The sequence below is a fragment of the Musa acuminata genome, chromosome BXJ2-9 (assembly GCF_036884655.1).
Source record: "Musa acuminata AAA Group cultivar baxijiao chromosome BXJ2-9, Cavendish_Baxijiao_AAA, whole genome shotgun sequence".
Taxonomy (NCBI): domain Eukaryota; kingdom Viridiplantae; phylum Streptophyta; class Magnoliopsida; order Zingiberales; family Musaceae; genus Musa; species Musa acuminata.
The window spans coordinates 3,957,238-3,978,627 of NC_088346.1; the positions used below are offsets into that span (position 1 = coordinate 3,957,238).

At 40.1% G+C, this 21,390-nt stretch overlaps 3 protein-coding genes across 7 annotated transcripts; all 3 read right to left on the minus strand.

Moving 5' to 3' along the window:
* Positions 1-3: 3 nt before the first annotated feature.
* On the minus strand, positions 4-1,930 carry LOC135622621 (aspartic proteinase NANA, chloroplast-like). The gene is made up of 2 exons (XM_065124627.1): positions 1,125-1,930; positions 4-978 (listed from the first exon to the last, which is right to left on the minus strand). The coding sequence occupies exons 1-2, from the start codon at positions 1,685-1,687 to the stop codon at positions 123-125; spliced, it is 1,419 nt and encodes a 472-aa protein (XP_064980699.1). The 5' UTR covers positions 1,688-1,930; the 3' UTR covers positions 4-122.
* Positions 1,931-2,576: 646 nt separating this feature from the next.
* LOC135622623 (probable ubiquitin-conjugating enzyme E2 24) lies at positions 2,577-12,366 on the minus strand. Of its 5 annotated transcripts, none has more exons than XM_065124632.1 (12): positions 12,022-12,366; positions 10,326-10,997; positions 10,102-10,225; positions 9,877-9,925; positions 8,309-9,786; positions 7,386-7,526; positions 7,124-7,270; positions 6,804-7,031; positions 6,652-6,724; positions 6,035-6,174; positions 3,338-3,649; positions 2,577-3,212 (listed from the first exon to the last, which is right to left on the minus strand). In XM_065124632.1, the coding sequence occupies exons 5-12, from the start codon at positions 9,776-9,778 to the stop codon at positions 2,967-2,969; spliced, it is 2,757 nt and encodes a 918-aa protein (XP_064980704.1). In that variant the 5' UTR covers positions 9,779-9,786; positions 9,877-9,925; positions 10,102-10,225; positions 10,326-10,997; positions 12,022-12,366; the 3' UTR covers positions 2,577-2,966. The 5 variants fall into 5 exon arrangements, with proteins under 5 accessions (XP_064980704.1, XP_064980703.1, XP_064980702.1 ...); XM_065124631.1 differs by having other exon boundaries at positions 9,877-9,977; XM_065124630.1 differs by having other exon boundaries at positions 9,877-9,977; positions 10,102-10,243.
* Positions 12,367-15,046: 2,680 nt separating this feature from the next.
* Positions 15,047-19,686, minus strand: LOC135622625 (large ribosomal subunit protein bL21m-like). Its single transcript, XM_065124634.1, has 5 exons — positions 19,151-19,686; positions 18,970-19,050; positions 15,992-16,093; positions 15,543-15,617; positions 15,047-15,460 (listed from the first exon to the last, which is right to left on the minus strand). Exons 1-5 carry the CDS (start codon positions 19,616-19,618, stop codon positions 15,389-15,391), a joined length of 798 nt encoding a protein of 265 aa, XP_064980706.1. The 5' UTR covers positions 19,619-19,686; the 3' UTR covers positions 15,047-15,388.
* Positions 19,687-21,390: the final 1,704 nt, after the last annotated feature.

Consider the following 21,390-nt stretch of genomic DNA (forward strand, 5'->3'; position numbering starts at 1 on the left):
AGATATTGTCAAGGCTGTCTTTTATTTATTTATTTATTTTAAAATGCATTGATTAGTTTTATATATAATATAGATGTTGCAAATTAGATTGGAAGCCATTAGACGTGGGCTAGAACATATTTCTAATTCAACTTGTTATCACCCGCGATTCTTGAGGTCGATTTCCCGCACGTTGATCTTTTGAATCGTAACCGTCGGTTCTTGAGGTCGAACTCCCAGAGGTGCTCCTGCTGCAGGATGTTACCGATGACGGAGACGCCCGGCCACGGCGTTGCCACGATCCCCAGGCACTTCACCCCGTCCGCCGTGTTGATCACGTAGCTCTTTGCCGGCGGCTTCAGCGACGCCGATTCGGCCAGGTGAACCACCATCCGCGGCAGATTCTTGGCCGCGTTCGTCGGCGCGGTCGTCCAGTTGTAGCAGTACTCGAACGGGTCCATTTTCACCCTGGGGATCCCGGCCAGCCGCCGGTTCAGCGCCGACGCCACCGCCAGGTACGCCGGCTGCGCCAGCACGGTCAAGCTCGTCCCGGAGTCGAGGATGGTGCCGCCGCCCGCGCTGAGGTCCCACACGTCCTTGGGGATGGCCAGCATCTCCCCGTCCACGGAGATGCCATCGACGCCGACCGCGTAGAAAGGCTCCAGATCGAGGACGAGAGAGGTCTCGGAGGGAAGCGGCGGGGAGAGGACGGCCGGCCTGTGGCCGAAGACGAGGAAGTCGGAGGCGTTGCGGGGGCTGAGGTGGTCCACCAGGCAGTAGGAGAAGCTGCCGCCGAAGCGCGCGGTGGCTATCGTCGCGAATGAGATGTTGCTGTTGCCGAGGCCGAGGACGCCGTCCGACGCCTGGAAGCTGGATCCGGTGGAGTCGGACGAGCAGCCCACCACCAGGTCCCGCAGCTTCGTGTGTTTCCCGTTGGATAGGACGACGGTGGCCGACTCGTTGGCGAAGACGCCTTGGGCCTTCGATCCGTCGCCGTACCTGCCACGGACAGCATCGCATGAAGCCAAAACCACACCGCACCTTCGGCCTTCTTCTGAAGGACCAATTGATTCGATTCACGTGACCGCGAGAGTGGCTTTAGGGGATTTATAAGAAACAGAAGATGGGATATGATGCGACGTTACCTGTAGTCGAAAGAACATGGCGTCGTCGGCGAGGGGCACTCGATCAACGAGAAGGGCAGCGAAGTCTTGCACATCTCCGAGGAGCACGGGATGGGCTGGAAAGACGACGACACCTCAGGGTGGAAAACCCGGGTCCCGTTGCCGTCGCCGTTGCACAGGCGGCACCCCGGCAAACGCAGCCGGCACTTGACCCACGTGAGGTCGCTCCCCGTGTCGGCCACGAGCACGAAGTGCTGCGCCGGCTTGCCTAAGAAGAACTGCACGAAGAACTGCGCATTACCCGTGTACACGCCCGAGTTGAGAGGCATCATGAAGGACTGCGCAGGCGGCGAGACTTCGCTCGCCCTCCGACCGTGGAGGCGCCGCCCGAGCCTGTCGTGGATGATCGCTTGCCGGAGCTGGTCGTCACGGAAGAGCTCCTGCATGCGTTCGAGCTGAGTAGAGCCGGCGGATGCCGGGCGGCGGAAGAGCTTGAGGCGAATTGAAGTCGAACGCTTTCCCAAAGCCAAGGCAAGGAATGCATGCGAGCAGACGAGCAGTAAGAGGAAGACCCGAGGAGACATTGCAGTCGAAACGCAGCTACAGAAGCGCTCTCTCTCTCTCTCTCTCTCTCTCTCTCTCTACGATTCGTGTCTACTTGGCTTTCCTAAAACATCATTTGCTCTCTATATATGAAGCTTCTCGTTAAAGCAAATGCCGCATTTTTCTCTACCAACCTTCTTCGTGCTCCGAAGTTGGACATCGATGTGCTATTCTTGGAAGAACCAACAGTGAGTCGTTACATTTGACAGTCTTGGAGGGATATGGTGATGAGCAGAACAACGCTGGCTATGATGTTGCACAGAATTCCAACAGTCTCGGAGCTGCACGATGGGAAATGGACGACTGGAGTCGCGGGTCAGGCAATAGGCACAAGCCGTTGGGCCTCTTGGGGTCGGGCTGGCATGCAGAATGGAAATAGAACGTACGTAACAGGGAGAAGACTTTATGATGGTTAATGGGACCTCTTTATGATGCACTTATCTCATCCGATTCTATCTATTTAATCATATTTATTTAGCTTAAGCCCGACAAGGAGTCGAAACGTTAGTTTTATCTCGAAATTGGCTTTCTCTAGGAAAAGCCTGCCCCCTTAATTTAATATGAATAGTTTATTCATTTATATTTCAAATATAATTTCATCCTATGCAAATAATATTAGAACTATTTCAATAATTTATTCACATTCAGAAGGTGAAAAAATCGATATCTCTAAATTTGAGAAAGAACAAGATTTGATCAATGGAACCCCTTTGACTCGTATCGAAAAGGAAGCTTATAAAACAATTCTTAGATAAAACTCCGTAAATACAACGACGACAAGGACGAGACCAACTATGCTACACTTGAAAGAGACCACATGCTATAATAAAAGAGAAAAGGATAAAAAAGCATGGGCAAAAAACAGCTACATAAATGTAAAAGATCATGGCTTCCATACAATAACTAGTAAATAATCATCAATTACAAACTTCAATAGCTACAAACCGGCACACGCATTCACTTGCTATATACAAACAGTAGCTGTAGCTCACAGCTAGCTTATTACACATCTCCTCATCCATATAATAACTAGCAAGCGACCCAAAACTACAAACATCAATAGCTTCAAACCGACACACTCCTCCAGACTAGCTAGGGGTTCTGGCTTCACTTGCTAAATACAAGCAGTTGCTCTAGCTCACAGCTAGTTTTATTAGACATCTTATATTTCTAAGCATGGTAGCTAAGATACCCAACAACCTTCTTTTTTTTTTACTTTCAGACCTCACCAAATACGTGATCTTATCTGCATTAGGCAATTTAATTCAGGACGTCCAGAAACTGGGTGCAATCGATCCCTCTTTCTGTAAAGGCTGACACAAGCTTTGGGAGAAGTTTAGCAAGCATGATCTTAAACCCAGTAGAACAACTGTTGTGACATTTGTCGGCTGCTTCTCTGCATGCATCAGCATGCCCAACCTGAGCGCCATCCAAATATGCCTTACAAGCACTGAGAATATGATGTGACCTATGAGTAAAATGCTCCTCAACAAGTGCCTCAAAGTGCTGCAATTTCAATAAACCAGCAAGTAAGCTAAGTTGCAGGACCATCCGGAAACTAATAGCATAAATTACATAACGAAAAGAAGGTAATTTATTTCCAAAGTTACGTTGGCTTTTAGTCATCTTACCTTCGGTGGTCTATGTAAGATGTATAGCATCGACTTGCACGACTGTAGAAAAGCATTCTCATTGTACGTGATCGAGTTCTTCTCAGCCTCGACTCTTCCAATCTGTTCATCATATCCCGCCTCATTAAAATACGGCTTCTCATTAAGAACAAGGGCCTGAAGTGATAGCAACACTTGAAGAATTGTGGAGTTTTCTGGATCCCATACTTCGCTGCCACTTCCCATCCATGTCTTTAGTAGGCTGAGACAAACCTTCCCTGACTCGTACAAGTTTGGGTTTAGTCGAAGCCCCCCAGAGATGTAGTGAACAACCTACATAATAAATGTTTCTCCCATTAAAAAAAGCCTACCCTCAAAGCTCCAAACCACTAGAGTATGCAATATATTTTGGAAGAAATAAGTGAATCTAAATTTGCCAAACACTCAAAGCATATTAAGGACTGACATCTTTTGGAGCCTAATTATGTGGTGCAAGAAGACTCCTGACTCAAGAAAGAAGCACCTCGCATGATAATTTTTGAAGGATAATCAGTTTCAAACATCAAGATGTGCTTACAATAACTAATACCTAAATGCTCAAAATACTAATTTTGATTTATAAACCAAAAGAATAGTGTTTTGCTACTTGCAAAATATAATGACACCACTAAAGCAATCAGCATATAGATCCTTGTAAGATCCAGACCACCAAAACAATAATGAGACATGTTTTGAAGAAAAGAAATTTTGTGAAGTTGTCAAGTATTCAGAGCTAATAAGGCACCAAGACTTTTTGGAGCTTAGTTGCAAGATGCAAGGCAATGCATGAATAGTTTAAGAGAGCAGTTAGAATGACATCTAAGATAAAATACTTTTCAAATGAAAGTTAAGTAAACAAGGTTATCTGCAGCTTTGTCGGAACGTGCAATGTGTGATGCATACCTTGTTGAGAAAGCAATTATCTTGACCATGGAGATAAAGTGATCTTAAAGATGACAGTGAAACAAAGTGAAAATCAAACTGTACTTAAGTTTCCTAGAGTTCATTTCATCAAAGATCTAGATTTTCGTTGAAAAAATGTCATTGCCAACTTGACGTTGATTGTAGGTCAGATACTCTTTATAATATAATTAATCACATATACCTGATAGTAACAAATTAAGAGCTAACAAAAAGTTAATGCAACATTATGGGAGAGACATCCATTAGGGAACGCATGGGCCTAAAGATGCACCTCACTCAAAACTGTGAGTAGCAACTAAGATAAAACCCAAAGTCCAGTAAGCCTTCCCACTAGGAACACGTGAGGTGATAATTTAATAATATTAATTTATCCTTCATCGAATAAATGCTATTACTGAAGATAGAGATACCTAAGAAACATAGGCAAAGACATGCTGTCATGCAATAGAAATAATTGGCTGGCATTAGACTTGCAAAATTTTCATCTAATCTCTAACCATTTTGTTTAATATTCAGAATATGGAAATCATCACTCAGTAGAACTATCACAGGTAATGAAGTTTAAGGTATGATAAACTAGAAAATAAATAAAATGTATATATGCATTAACATATGATGCAACCACACTCCATTTCTCAATTTTTGGAGTACTGAAGAATGAAACATATCCATTAGCACTAGCCAACGTGACCACAGAACCAATAAGAGTGAGAGAATCAACATATACTTGTACACTTGTTATCAGAACATGTAATCTAATATCATATTATCTCCTTTTGTGTTAATAGGTTTCAAAAGAGGTTTCTAAAGAGAGAACTCCCAACCTAGCACATTAGATATATCATCATCCAAGTGAGACTCTTCTAGCCAGGGTTGCCATGGATGGTGGCCATCAAACAGACCATGTTTAAACCCAAATCGTTTGTTTATTTGCACTCTCTTTCTCACGTTCTTTTCCCTCCACCATGGCTTCTGCTATGGAACCATTATGTTAATAATCTATCATAACAGTGTCATTTAATCTCTTGAAGCATTGCTCTGGATCGCTACTCCAGAAATTTGATTGAGACAACTAATAGGATTTCCACTAATTCTTGTTATCAAAGACTTTCATCATTTTTCGTCTGATGTTTATGCTACGTTGAGGGCGAATGTCATTATCTGATTGGACGGTGTTAGTTCAAATAAAAAAATTGGACAATGGTGGGGCCCATAGAGAAAAATAAATAACAAGGACCTCTAGGAGGTAATTGTGAAACTTAAGCTCCAAGAAGATATTAAAGATGAGAGGAGCTCGGCACTAGAGCAATTAATAGATGTTGAAGGACAACCTGCAATAGGGTTGTTCAGGTGGTATGGATTCTGTGCAGGCGAAGAAAGAGGCCTCTTTCAGGAAATAGGTATGAATGTCACTCTACCAACTGCTTCCGTAAAATTTAGGTGCAATCCAAATGAACAACCATAAAATCTTTAGTGTCATCATGATTCTAAGAACACCTACATCCTATTACAAAATTTATTTTATCCTGAACTTCCAGTATAAAATATTGACTTTGGTTTTCTTTCAAGTTCTTTCCCTATATATTATGATTATCTACCAAGAGTGTGATTGAAAATAACTAATTCGTACAGGCACATACTCAAAAACTAAACCATGCTACATAATATTTACTAATCTTTATAAAGAAAAGTCTTTTCTTGTAAATGTTCACCATGTATTCAGGAGAAACCAATAATTGGAAAAAGAATACTTACAGGGGGTTCATGAGGATAGTCAAAGGGAAGAAAGATATCAAAGAAGAATAGACCATCATGGTAGGGAGTTCCAGGTGCTCCTATCATTGATGCCCTCAGTAGATCCATTCTCTCCTCATAGACTCTGACATAGATTGTGTCTGGAAAGTGCAAGGAATACATGCCACTATTAGCACAACAGAAGCAAAATGAATATAATTCTCAGCATGCAATTTAAAACCAAATTTGATCATCAGGTTTTATGACTGCTGTAAATAGAGCTCAACAGAATTTGACAAAAACTTATGTCTATTTGTTTTCCTTGGTTGTACAACTAGCACATGTTATAAAAGCTACATCGTACTTTTTCCTATTACATACTAGTGTGGAACACACAAATTTTTATACACAAAAGAGGAGCACTGCAGGAGAAAGCAAGGACAGTTTTATTTGAAAAAAATATAACAAACTGGTGTCTTGTGAGAATACTGCAGTGACCATAGTTATTATCTCCTGAATCTTGACTAGCCAAGTCCATCCAAGTATGCAAAAAAGTGTAATAAAATGAAAAAAATGAAGATGAATGGACAAAGTTAAATCATGCATCAGGATGGAAGAGCTCAGAATAAAGAATAAACCTGGAAGATCATTTTTTAAGAAGCTCCATTCTTGTTGTACTCTCTTAAACCAACCCTTTTTTACCTGAGGATACTGAGAAAGTAAGATAAACCATAAAAAAATGGTACTCATGACGGATAATTAAATTCAAAGCACAAACTTGTTTGCTCACATGGGACAACATCAATTCATTGCCAATGCCATTCACAAAATGATGGTCTGTATGATCATTTACAATATCAAATTGCTTGAACTTTCTAGGTTCATCACTGCCAGGTGAAAATGTCATCCCACCACTTTGTTTCGTCTCCTCAATCTGCTGCTTCAAATTTTCAGGCTGTAAATCAGTTGGTTCCGATATATATTCTTCCATCTTCAAATTCCTATACTGAGAAAACTCCTGGAAAAATAGCCAATATGAGTTTGAGTTTGTGGTAGTTAAGATTGCATGTTTTATGATGTACATAAACACACAAGAGAACAGGACGTAACTGGATCAGGCAAAGAAGTTGAACCACGAGAACAGAAAAGGCTTGTGGCAACATGTGTAAGGAACCCAAAAGCTGCCCCAGGAAACAAAGCAGAAGCGGCCTTCCAGACATCTTTCATGCAAAATCCACCAGAATCATCCGTAGATTTCTAGAATACACATTTTAACATTTAAATTGTTCCTTTCTGATCAGTATTCTGGCATGAAATAACAAAACAGAAACAAAATAAACAACCACATTTGTGGAAAAGAGCAGGCCTGAACCTTTTGCCTCATATTCCATGATTGTTTCTCCTGATCAGTTAAGTCTTTGTCAACATTTGGAGGAAAAGACTCCATGGTAGCCGATGGTGTCAAGGCAGGATGAAGAAGCCTGTCCGGTCCAACTATTTCAAAAGGCATAACCTGATACCAATATTTGATATATTATCTCTTTAATTGGAACAACAAGATAAACAGAATGAAACAAGGAAACAGAAAAGCAAAGTTAACGTATTGCTCTGTACAACAAGGACAACAACAAAAAACTGCAAGGCCCCCATTACTTGGGAAATGTATTACTTTGTAATTGCATTTAACTAGCAACAAAAAGACCTGGACATAGAGCATAACCAACACTATATCATTAAATGATGACTTTAAAATGACAAAAAAATAAAAATATATAGACCTAATAGGTAATGGGTACTGCAAGATATCATATCTGGAATCAATACAAACATTGGTCTCACAGAAACTAGTTGTGCTCTTGCACATGCATCTTACTTGTAACCTAGTATCTATGTTTCACAATCCTGTAAATCATGGATACAATAACCAGAATCTCACCATAATACAAAGCTGCAAGCACATAACACCTCTATGTAATAGATTAAGTTCAGGCCAAAAAACCTGAATTCTTACTAGCTTAATCAATGTTAATTACTTAATTCCAAGTAAAACTCCCATTTAAACTGGAGGTAAAATGACACCGATCCAGAAACTTCCATATTGTTGGGACCTTATGCTAACTATACTAATCCATCTGACAAAAACCTGTAGGATAAACTTTAATGGGTAAATTTTGAAATTACAACAGGTAAAAATTTATAAAAAAAATTTCCTAATAGTATTTCCTGGCAATGCATGCAAAAAAAAATGATGTCACTACAGATAGAAAAATGTATATCTAGCCACAACAGTCATACCTTGGATATCACACCATTGGCCCATTTAACTTCAATACCTTCATCCTTATAACCAATAACATTCCCAATGCATGATAGGTAACCCTGTAGATCCTCATGATTGCATTCATCAATAGGCTTCTTGAGAGAACCAATTCCACAAAATAATCCATCTACTGCAACAGGCAAATTATGTCTTTCTTTCCAACTAATATTTTGCACATCAAGAATATTTTCTCCCACCTTCTGAACACAAGGAATTTGCCTAAGCACGGCATCACCAATGCAATAGGTGAAATCTGGATGCTCAATCAGTTCATAAGCACTCACTGTCTCTTCAGTAAATTCAGTAAAATCACCACTAAAATCAACATTCTTGTTAAGCTCAGGAAGCATCCATTTCACCTTCACAATCTGTTCGTGTGAATCCACATTTTTCACAATTCCCAGCCCTTGTGGTTGTGGAACATGTACTTCTTCTGTTGTTACTTTCTCTAGCACAAACTGTCCTGGCCAAAAATCATGATCACCAATGTTGCTCACTGGAGACAAGGATTGAGTACACACACCAACTGACCTTTCACCATTTTGCCACAGAACATCAACCTTGCTCCTGGTCTTTGCAATCACATACATCTGTAGAGTTTCCATATCCAATTCTTTCTGCATGTTTGTAAAGCACTTTGGAGAACTCAGAGTTCCTGAATTTTCTGCAGTCACATTATGGTAATCTACTGGAAGTGTACACCGATCACCAAGTTGCCAATTAGCATGTGAAAAACATGACAACAAAGTAAGGTTCTTTGGATCTTGGAAATGAGGTGGAGTTGATGAATGGATGCTCTGACCCACAACTGAAGCAACCCAACTAACATACACTAATCCTACCTCCACATGGCAGATAATACCTTCATCTTGACTTGCCTTGAGTGAGCCGCAAAACCATGTTTTGGACTGGGAAATAGTCGGAAGATTAATTTTCACCCGCTGGCCTGGATGGAGAGGAAATGATGCATCTTCAAAGCTTGGATATAGCAGAGTTAGGTCTTTTGAGTCTCTGATCAATATTTCAAACTTAGCCCCATTATTAAATAGAATGGTAACTGCATCAAATGTTTTTTCAATCCTTCCAAGCCATGGCCCATAAACTACAAAGTCTCCAGAGGCAAAGGATCTCAACCTAAGAAGTTTCTTGCTGTTTACATCTTTTACGAGTCCACCAGAGGTTGTTTCCAAGTCTACAATCAGATCAACATCCACCACCCTTCCCAACTGTCCTGAAGGATCTGTAATGGAGCAGACGAAGTCGCCGAGAGCAAAGTGTCTCTCAAATGCAAGGAAGTCATCAATTTTTCCTATGCTCTCATCCAGACCTGACAAGATACTTTGAGCATGCCCGCCAAATAAAGATTCATTGCAGTCTTGATTCTCACTATCACTAAATTCAGAGTAGGAATCACTATCTGAATCAACAAACAGTGCATCCATCATCTAATTACCTGTTAAAAGTCAATATGATCCATTTAAGTATGATATCAAATGCAGCTGTTTACATAGAAAGCCAAATTTAAAATTAGATAACGGCTCACCTTATCATCAAGATAGGAAAGATATTACCCTAACAAGAAACTCTCCCATCTACACCCAAGACATCATTTGTTGAATAAGACAACCATGCACAAAAATGGGACTGTTGCAATATATAGGATATTAAAATACAAATTGAACATGTAACAAAATAACACTTTGAAAACTATCATGCTACAAATCAAGATATTCACAGGGAAAAGAGAAAGAAGGGAGAGTCTACTTACCTCCAAGTTAATTTATCTATTCTATAGTCAACCCTGACGACTGATGGAAACAGATTGCTTCCTGACTGAACAAACATTGCAACTGCCAGATGTAACCCCTGATGTGCTGAAATCCGCTGACATACTATCCAGAAAACAGCAACTGGTTCAATGTTATCACGGTATTATAAGTGCAATTACTTGATGCCAAACAAGAATTATCTAGATACAGATGCAGGATCTACCTGATTCTATCACTGCCAAAAGGAGATTTGCCCAGCTGAGCTGAGTTTACTAAATGGAGCTGATATTGACTATAAAATGCCAAAGGAGATTTGCCCAGCAGCTGAAGAAAGCCAGTAAATGCCAAAGGAGATTTGCCCAGCAGGTGAAGAAAACTACTAAATGCCAAAGGAGATTTGCCCAGAAGAGTGGAAAACTGCTAGATGCCAAAGGAGATTTGCCCAGCAGAGTGAAGCAAACTGCTAGATGCCAAAGGAGATTTGCCCAGCAGAGTGAAGCAAACTGCTAGATGCCAAAGGAGATTTGCCCAGCAGAGTGAAGCAAACTACTAAATGCCAAAGGAGATTTGCCCAAGATGGAAAATCTTAACCCCAATAGACATTTTCCCAAGAGAGAAAAAGTTAACTCAAAGCATATTAAGTACTTGCCAAATGAGATTTGCCCAGAAAGTGAAGAAATTCTAAAAATGTATCCCCCTACTAAGGAGGATTTGACAACCAGCACAAATAATCTCCCATACAGTGACCAGTAGATGATATTCTTGGACTGTCAATAGATGCGAGACTAAGAATTAACTTCAAGACAAGTCACTTTAATTGTCACAAACTGCCAGAGGAGATTTTCCAATTATAGAAAAGCCATTGCGCATCATGATCAAATATGCCAATACCAGCCTGCAAAGGACCATGACAGACAAAAACTTCAATTAGAATACATCTCTGCTGCTTGTAATGTCTTTCCTTCAAATAGAAGTTCATCAACAGCAGTTCAAGGTGCAATAACTAAATCAACAATATGAAAAGAAAAAAAATCATAATTACACTTTTCAGAAAGGTAAGTGATATATGCAGCAAAGCCCTAAAACCTATTCTACTAAAAAATGCATTTTTTTCTCAAAGAGAAGGAAGATGCCTTCTTTCCAGAAAAAAGAAACATATAAAAAGCAGGAATAACAGTCTAAGAAGAGAGAGAAGAGAGAGAGAGGTCAAAAGCCTCCAAAGCTATATCCGACCATGAAAACTTGAGCATGAACGGGAGAGGTGGGAATCGACTATTAATAACAAAAGAAAAAACTCCTTGGATACTATATAGGCGGATGATAATGAGATTTATGGTCAATAAATTAGAGATTTTCTGCTCAAATTCGTGGACCAGTTGATAAAATTATAAAAGTACCACAAACTTTAAAGATAATTAAAGACAACAAACTAAAACTCATCATTTTTTCCCCCAAAATAAAAACCTATCTACACCTCTATAGATCTATTACAAAATATATTATGGAAAACATGAGCATCTCTATTATTACAAGTTAACTTTTTGTTGGTAGTCAGAAAATTTACCAAGAAAGTTAACAAACCCTACCCACAATCCTGCATAACTTTCGATGATACTTTTTACCGCAAAAGATTTAGTGAGTAAATTCCTTTTTTCCCAAGTCTAGGCACTCAAATAAAACACCTATATGTAGAACAACAGATTCCATGTGTACAGAAAACTCAAAGCCAAAATTAACACCACGTTCGAATTATTCATCCACAGAATCCACAGCAAAGACGAAATCTTCCTCACAAGTGTATGCATTCGCAACACACAACTCGAAAAAACGTTCCATTTAACACTAAAAACACAACAAAAGCACAGACATGAAACCCTAAGCCGCCAACAAATCAGAAACACGGAAGCAGAGAGAAATACCACGGTCCGTATGCCCGACCCACGGATCGAAGAAGAGGAGGCAGTGAGAGAAAACGAAAAGAAGGAAGGTCTTTCAGCGCAGAGGCCTGGTCCCTCCCCGAACCCCGCCCAACGCGCCATCTGCGAAGCTTCCAACCATGGCGCAGCGACGAGAGCGGGACACAACCCCAAATCAGGCCTGTGGATCTCCTATTTTCCCTTCTGCCTCCTCTTCTCGCCCGAAATTCCCCCGCTTTGCTCTGTCTCGATCGTCGTCGATATGCTTCGGGAATCCTACAAGCGGAAAATAAGCTTCTTTTCTCTCGACCTCTTTATGGGGTATGGAATTATTTTATCTGCAAAGATTTGAGTGCGGTTCGTGTTTTTGGGGCGGAAAGGGGATTACAACGCGGCTATTAATTATTCACATTAGTATATAATCACGATTCTTAACAAAAGTTTTAACATGTAATATATACTAAAAATATCAAATGCCTAAAATATATTTAATATTCTTGGCTTAATGGAAGTTTTATTTTTTGCTTCGACATTTAATTCAGTCAAATATATATATATAGGTTGAAACTTATTAAGGATATTTTTTTGCTAAACTCAAAAATTACGGTGATAAATGTAAACATAATTTTAGAAATATGTTTGCTAATCTAATATAATGAACAAACGGAAAGATTTGTCTGCTCGTGGCAATTAAGTCAACTGCGCACTCGTGTTGGCTTCTTTAACAAGCGGCAGACCGACCCGCCGGGAGTTGACTTCATTCCTTCACCGCTCCGCTTTTGACCGGTGATGCAACTTGCTTGGGGTGCAGGTAGGCACACGTGCCAATTCCAATCTGTAGTCCCATTGACCCTACCATAATTAGAATTATACAAATATTTTTCACTCCAATAAGATGAATAATAATACAAATATTTTCTTGTTCTTCGTAGAGACGAAAAAAAAAAAAAGGGAGGTGAAACGTCAGATAATCAATTCACCAACGTTCGTAGGATTTGCTTTAACATACGTTTTGATCCAATCTGATAAAGTAAGTAACTCATTAACTGATTAATTCAAAATGTTTAAGTCTCTTAAGCTCATCCTAATATGGTCCCTATTCGAGAGTTCTATAATAATTCTTTCCACTTTAAGTACAGAATGTTAGATTTGTTTTGAACCGATTAACTTTAACGAACCTAAATCAGCCAAAGTAATATTAGTACACCTACTCAAACTTAGATTGTCCCCTCATGAGTAGTGCGACACTAAACTTAGGTTATCACAAAAGAAATTTAGTCGTGAGTTCAAATCTTGCGTTTAGTTGAAAGAGGAGAAGTCGCATTCACCGTGTGACATTCCTCAGTGCTGCCCGTGATATGCTGTGGGCTGTTCAGCTGTGAAATAAAACAAGCAAAAAAAGAAAAGCAAAGCAAAGACAAAAACATGCGCTTTGCAACTTTACGATCTGTACTCAACTCACCTCGAACGAGAACCGCTGGTTTGTATCAGAAAAAGGGAAAGGAAGAGGTAACTAATGGTGGCTGAGAGAGGGCATGGTGTTTGGTGGCTCTTGGTATTAGTTAATAAATATTACAAAAGAATAATAAGATCATTTTTGAGAAATGGAGCATTGATAGAATAGTAGCTTTATCTATCATGACAACAGATGGGTGGCATAGTTAGAGAAAAAGCTTGAGATCATTCCTCATGGATACCCACTGGAGCACTGTGTTGATTTATTGGAGAGAGAGAGAGAGAGAGAGGGTTATGATGCTTCACTATTATTAAAGAAATGCTGATGCTCCACTTTCTTCACCTTTGTAGTAATGACAGCACCCAGTAAGGCTCTGAGAGAGTGGTAGCTCTCTTGCCAGCCCAAAGGTTTAATGGTCTCTGACTCATCTCCATGCCAAGATTAGTATAGAAAACAGAACAGTCTGCTTAGGTTTGTTATGAGCCACAAGGAAAGCTATGATTTAGCATCAGTCTCTTCTCCCCACTATCTCTAGTTGTGTTTTCTTCTCACTGCAACAGTCACAGAAAGAAGTTGATCCTTTTCTATCAAGTGAAGTTGCATCTACATAGAACGATAGGGTTGGATAAGAGCATAAAGATTTGGTGGGTTGATCTCTTGACTAGGGCTGTAGCATTATGATGACTGTAGGCAACAGGTGATGGATGTGATGGGAAGGACTGTGGAAGAAGAGACTGTATTAGCATGAAACACAAAATGCTTACAGAATCATATGCTTATCTAATGAGGATAAGAGCCGGAAACAGGGACCAGTGATCATGAAACCTGCGTCCTTGGTGCCCTTTGGCATCATGACTCCAACCACAACTAGTAATAGTTTTTGGCATTTAACTTTTGGAGGTGGAGGGGATTGTAGCACATGGCCTCCATGGATTCAGCACTTTTCCACTGTCACTGGTGTGATGGGGATAGGGAAGTAAAAGAAAGAAGATGATGAAGATAGACACTAATTTGTGGAGTGGAAGGCTTAAGGCACCCACAGAAAAATTTAAAAAAAAGAGAAGTTTATTGCTTTGTCAATGATAAGGCTCTTCATTGGGGCCATGAAAACTTGTGAGGTATTCCCATGCAAATGCTTTCTGGGACCGCCTTGCTTGGACTTGGAGAATGTGAAGGTTAATAATGGAGAAGCATAATGGCAGTGGAGATCCCACCATTGCAGGGGTGGATGCATACTAAAACTAACGGCAATTGGAGGCATTTTCTTGACCATGGAAGGGGGCTTCTATCTCCATCTTGGGGCCATTTAAGGAGCACCAAGCTTTGTGACCTCCAAAGGTTGTGCAGGAATCAAAGGTGGTCAAGAGCAAAAAAGCCAGCAACATTGATGCCAGTAGTGCTGAAAGCAAAGTAGGTGGCAAAGAGCAAGAGGCAAATCTTGTTAGACAGTGACCAACATGAATTGGATGGTGACCAAGCAGGAAGAATGTGGTCTTCAGTTGGACAACTAACTGGAAGAGACTTTAGAAACTTTTCAAGGGGCTCCAACAAAAGCCATAAATAAACCCAAAATTGATTTCGAAATCCAATTTATATCAAAGAACCACAGAATGAATACATTTCATCATGTTTTGATTACACTTTTAACTGCAGCAAAATGGTAGTTTAGGATTCACAAGTCTTGTTGATTTCAAATACCAGACTGCCTCTCTGAATCATCTTATGAAAAATAGTCTAATTTTTTATGCACTACATTCCGAGCTCGAGTTCGAAAAAAAATACACTTGCAGCAGATTCCAGATGCTCGCATGTCCTTATGGCCACTATATTATTGTTGCAGTTTCTAATGGTGAGTGAACTGAGATCTCAGAGATATAAAGTTGGTCTGATCCACAACAGTAAGGATATTGGTTCTTAGGCAACAGCTGCGACGTTTTCTGACTTGTCTATTCCTTGAATATCAGTGATTCTCAGCTTAGTCAGTTCCTGGAATAATGATGGAAAACAATTAGAACTCATTGCTGCAGACAGCTTAAGAACAACTTCATTTCTCTGATTAATGACTTACCTGGCGATGACCCTTGGTTCGACGGTAATTTTTTCTTCTTTTTTTCTTAAATATGATAACTGTTGCATCTAAAGTCTGAATTAGGAAAAATAATGCGTCAGCAAGGAACAAATTAAATCGTACATTTATGGTATAAACAACAAATTGAAGTATAAGGTCCAGACAACCAGAGTAACAATGAAATATGAAGTTGTATTGGTTTGTAGGCAAAGTATAATATCATCGTAACAGGCACTTTTGGCTTGGAGGCAAAAGAAGGCCAAAAGAAGAGAAATGTGATGGTAGCTGAGGATCAGCAGGATGCTGCATGTTTCACATAAATGAATCATATGACATAAGAGCAAAGAAAATATCAATATTAGTTGCAATGACTCTCCTCCATGAAAAAAATATCCATCTAAAGAAACTAAAAAAAAAAAGAAAAAGGAGGTAATTGAGTTGTTTCTTACATGTTCTTCAACAACAGCATGTACAGCTGCATCAGGTACTATTGGCCTGCCAACGACTGTTTCAGTTCTTGATCCCAACATTAAAACCCTGTTCAAAATTAACTGCAGCGAGACCAGCCAAAGTGAATAAAACCATTCACATGCACTCACAGGTTCAACTTTGCAGTACAGAATTTGAAATAAAAAGGCAAGACTTGAACATTGGCAACCATTCTATTACTGGACTATCTTTTAAAATGGATCGGAAGGTCTTCACTATCACCAAAAAATACATATCAGCAAGGTAGACATGGAGGCTCCTTTAAGGTATAACTTCTATTCAGATTCTTATCCAATGCAAAGAAATTAGCTTCCTCATAAATAATAGGAACAAAAGGTACACAAAGACATCCATAATCTTAATGTCTATTTTAATGTCTCATATAGAAAAAGAATATATATGTGTCTTTTTCTAGGTTGGCTTACAAGAACAACCAAGATATAAAATTAGAAGGAAATATAATTTGTACTAGTCATGGTTTAAGTACCAAAGAAAAGAAGAAAACTACCACTATTTGTCATAATCATGGAAAATATATCTGATCCACCAATTGGCCCAGACCTGTCCACGCACTTAAACCATTAATATAAAGGGAAAAGTACATATACAATAAAGCGACAGCCACAATTTCACTGTTAACCCACTAAGTAATAGCTGAAAAGAACCAATCAATCAAACCACTCTTGAGTTGACTTTCCCAAGAGCATGTGATTTGCTCAACTTGTAAATTCCCTATCAACAAAATATCTTATTAAGAAGATACCTTAAATTTGGAAGCGTGGATAGTATCATAGTACAGTGAATTATAAGGAAGCTAACTCATAACTTAACCACAAAAGAATTACTAAATCATCACTCTTTAGCTCTTGATTTTCCATGACTCAAGTAAATGTGTCATACCTCATCTATCATAAAAAAGGCTTGAGAATAGGTCAGTTCCTGTCTTGATCAATTGCGCCAGAGCTATATAGTGACATTTCAAGGCTGGGTTAGCTGAGGTTAAATAATTAATCTAATCTGACATTTCTGTCAATGATTTGTACCCCAAAAAAAAATTCAGAGGCATCCTATCTGATTGCTTGTAAATAGAGTGGGGCAGTCTCAAGTCGGTTGAAGGTTACACTATAGAGCAAATTCAAAATCAAAATCACCGGAGTTTATTTATGTCCTCCACATAAAATTCATGATGATTGAAGTCCAATTGCCCATCCACTAAATCATCTAAGAATGAACAATCTAAATAATGGCATATCATTCATTTAACAACTTAACGATTGGATAAATAGGGATGGAATCTCATCACTTTCTATAAAGGGTAACTTCAGGGAGTGTGGACAATATTGATCGAAGTTGCACATCCAATGAAGCCATGCAACAACCAAAATCAAGAACGTTTTCTTCCTTTGCATATCCTTTCCACTGGGTTTTGCTTTTCATAATGTAGATACAGTTTATTTTAACTTTTCTGAATTTTAGGATGGCAATCACTCAGAACATGTCAGTTAAAAATTTTTAAGTCCACATAGATCATTTCGGAAAAAAATAGCCTAGATTATCACCTCCACTTTCTTAAGAAACTTAGGATGATGGCTTCTTCATAAGTCTTTGCAAGTGGATAGAAAATGAATAAACATGTGATCAAACTTCCATTGCCAACGTAACTGACCTTGCATGACATGAAATTCCCATGTCCATCCAAACAAAAAGAACAGAAATCTTTGAGATAAATTTATCATTTACATTCTTCCACAAATTTAATAAAGCTGATCATAATATTTCAACTACCAAAACACCAACCAGTTGTTCTCATAAAGTAATTTATCACGTCCCCAATAAGGCATGGGATCATTCATCAACTAGTTACTCCAATTCCGTCCCCTTCCTAATCCTTCCTACTCTTATCTATCACCACAATAGTAATATAATAACTAGAAACATCATCAAACTCCATAGATTTGGTTTTTCTTGTTTACGCAAGCCACAGACCAGCTTACAAGCTCTTCAAACCTGAATACCTACGGGCATCAAGATCCAAGATCATCCTTGAACACTTCTACTGCTCTCTCATTAATGACCAAGAACTTCATCAAACAAAACAACAAAGCAAAAACCACTTGTAACTTGTAAGGTATATTGGCCAACATGAATATAATAAAAGTCAACAACTAACACAATGAATAGCTAACCAGACAACTTAATCAGTTTATCAAAATTAGAATAAGTTGGGGAATCACCAGCTAGAGGTACCAGCATGCTCCTCCAAAATTAAGTGTCAGCATGGTTACAGCTGAATAAAATTTCTCGACTTAATCATGTGCAAAGTTCACTTCGAGGGGGGAAGAACTTATATGATCAAAAGTCAGTCACTTCTTAAATAAACATCAGTTTCAGATGCAACATATTTATCAATATGGGCTGAATTTTTCTACTTGTTTATGAAGTAAAAACCCATTGCTGGAGGAGGAAAAACACAATGACTTCGGCTTCTGAATAACTAGCATTTTGATAATTATGAATAATGGTTGGTTATCACTCTACTAGTTACTGTAAAAATTCCTATCTATCAAGTACTTATTGCATGTGACAATTTCCTGAGTTTGAAGCATACTACAACAACAAGCAAAAAGCAAAAGAAGAAATGATTTTGAACGATTTCAAAATCATAAAGCTAAAGACATAAACATAAACAAAGGAAGTAGACCATATATCATTTGGATTTTGCAATTTCTGTTTCTCCTAGAATCATGACACTACTCATCTGTTCATAATTGTTCTCTGTGTTATGCAACTGAATACCTTCCTATTAAAACATCTAAAAGATCCAACGTAAAAATTTATTCCATGAAAGATAAAATAGGCAACCAAAGGAGAAGTTGATACCATGAGAAGTAGAAACAGACATATACAAGCATACACTTGTATTTTCAAATACACTTACCTTATCATTAACCTCACAGTATTTCAGTCTTTCCGTAAAAATGGAATCCCCATTGCTGACTTTAAACTGATGGGAACCAATCTATAACATTACGAAGAACAGAAAAAGAGAGCTTTTAGGATGGAATGCGAATCAAGAAGAAAAGCAACAGAGAAAAGGGAATATATCCAGCAATCTGAACCTGAACAACGGCGAAAAAAGGCTCATATGACTTGAACGGATTCTCCGACGAATCCAGCGGCCCGATCACCTTATACCCAATCTCAGCAGCCTCTTCTACCTTCTCTTCGTCCGATTTCCCCCTCTGAACGACACATTTCGAAGCCCGAACATCTCCATTCTCTCCATCGCTGCTCACTCCTCCTTCCTTGTTTTCCTCCTCCTCTTCTTCGCTTTCATCGTCCTCATCTTCCTCCTCGTCCGAAGGATTCGTCGGCCGAGAAGAACAACGGCGAACACCGCCGAAACGAATCGAAATACTGCATCGAAATGCCCTGCGACAGATGTCAAGATCCGAGGAAGTTCGTTGCGGGATCGCGAAACCGAGAGATCGAAGGCTCAGGGTTTGCGGGTTCTCCAGAGGAGAGGCGGAGAAGAGACGGGCGCGTAGATGACGAGTGAGAGCGCCGAGGCATCGCCGGCTCGCCATAGTCGACCTCCCTTCACGCTCTGAGGTTCATTTAGGGCTCTTGGGGGCGCGGCGCGGTCTGAACCGGTCAAGGTTTATTCGAGACAGGTTGATCCAGTTTTCTCGGACCAAAACTTAACCCGACCAGACTCATGTCAGCGCTAACTATATATATTACCCTTTGTAATTAACGAAATAATTATAAATTATCCTCTATAATTAATTATAATTAGTATTATGATCTTTATATTTTTAAAAATAATATTCGGATCCTTCGCTTCCAAAAGTGAAATATTTAATCTCAATTCTTTTCATGTTAATTTTATCGACAGAAAAAATTATATGTATGTATTATCAAGTAACGAATAAAAAGGATAAAAAGATATTTTTATTATCTTTTAAATTATTAATTTAATATAAACTTCTCGCTCACTGCGTAGAGGCTTAAACAAAAATTGCTCCTCCGGCTGCGCTGCAGACAACAAAGGCGGCGTCGGTGGCGCACAAGGCTAGTGGAGTTCCAGAGGAGATCCAAGCGCCGCCTTCGACCGTGATCAATTTCCTACTCCCCTTCTCTTTCCAACTTGCTTGCCCGAACGTCGCGGAGCTCTACCAATGTGAATATTGGTCTGCCCCCAGCAGGTGGCGGAAGACATGGCCTTCCTCATCGACCTCGCTAACATCATTGGCAACGCCACCACCATGGTGGCCGCTCTGCAGCGCTACGACGTCGACATCCGCTCTGGGCCTCGTTGTAGACCGAGAGGGATGGGTACTGGCCAGATGCCACCTCGGCGTCACCAAGCGGAGAGATCGTCCGGAAGGAGCTCCGTCGGCTGGGGAAACCATTAGACACAACGGTATGCAAGGAGGGCAGATGCCAGTTTGGAGAGGTTCAGTCAACGGTCGAAGTTGCGCTGATTGACGGGACGCTGATCTAATTTAGAGCTCCATCGGATTCTTTACACATAGTAGATCATAAGCACTAATAACTAAAACGTTATCTTGTCTCAGTCCATCGTCACAGGTCACAGTCTCCTCGATCTCGGTCACGAGATGCTTGACCTCATCTTCTTGTAGAGGACAATATCAAGTGTTCGACTCCTATCGCTTAGTGTAACCGATTCTCATATGTTTGTTCGTCCACAGGCGTGAGTGGAGATAACTTCATGGCCCGAGACCTGACCTTCGCCAACACCGTCGGGCTGGACAAGCACCAAGTTGTGGCCTTCCGCTCTGACAGCGACCTCTCCATGCTCGAGTCGGTGGAGTTCCTCGACCACCAGGACGCCCTCTACACCCATTCCCTCCGCTAGTTCTACAAGTCCTACTGCATCTCCGGCAACGTCGACTTCATCTTCGACAACTCCACCACCGTCTTCCATGATTGCGTCATCTTCATCATCCCCTCCCCTGCTAGCTCAACCCCGAGCACAACGAGTCCAACACCATCACCGCGCACGGCCGCACTGATCTCGCCCAATCCATCGGCTTCATGTTCGACCACTGCACCATCAATGGGAGCAACAAGTACCTCGCACTCTGCCGCTCGAAGTTCGCAGTCCATTGCACGTACCTCGGTAGACCATGGAAGGAGTACTGCAACTTGGCAGAGATCGTGAGGCCAGAGGGCTGGTTTGGTGACTTCGCGCTGCAAACGTTGTTCTTTTTCTAGGCGAGCAAGTTGGAAAGATTATGGGAGGAGAAGTTTATATGAAATTATATAAATTTAATAATTTACAAAATAGTAAAATTATTTTTTTATCTTTTTGCACGTGATAATATATGCGATT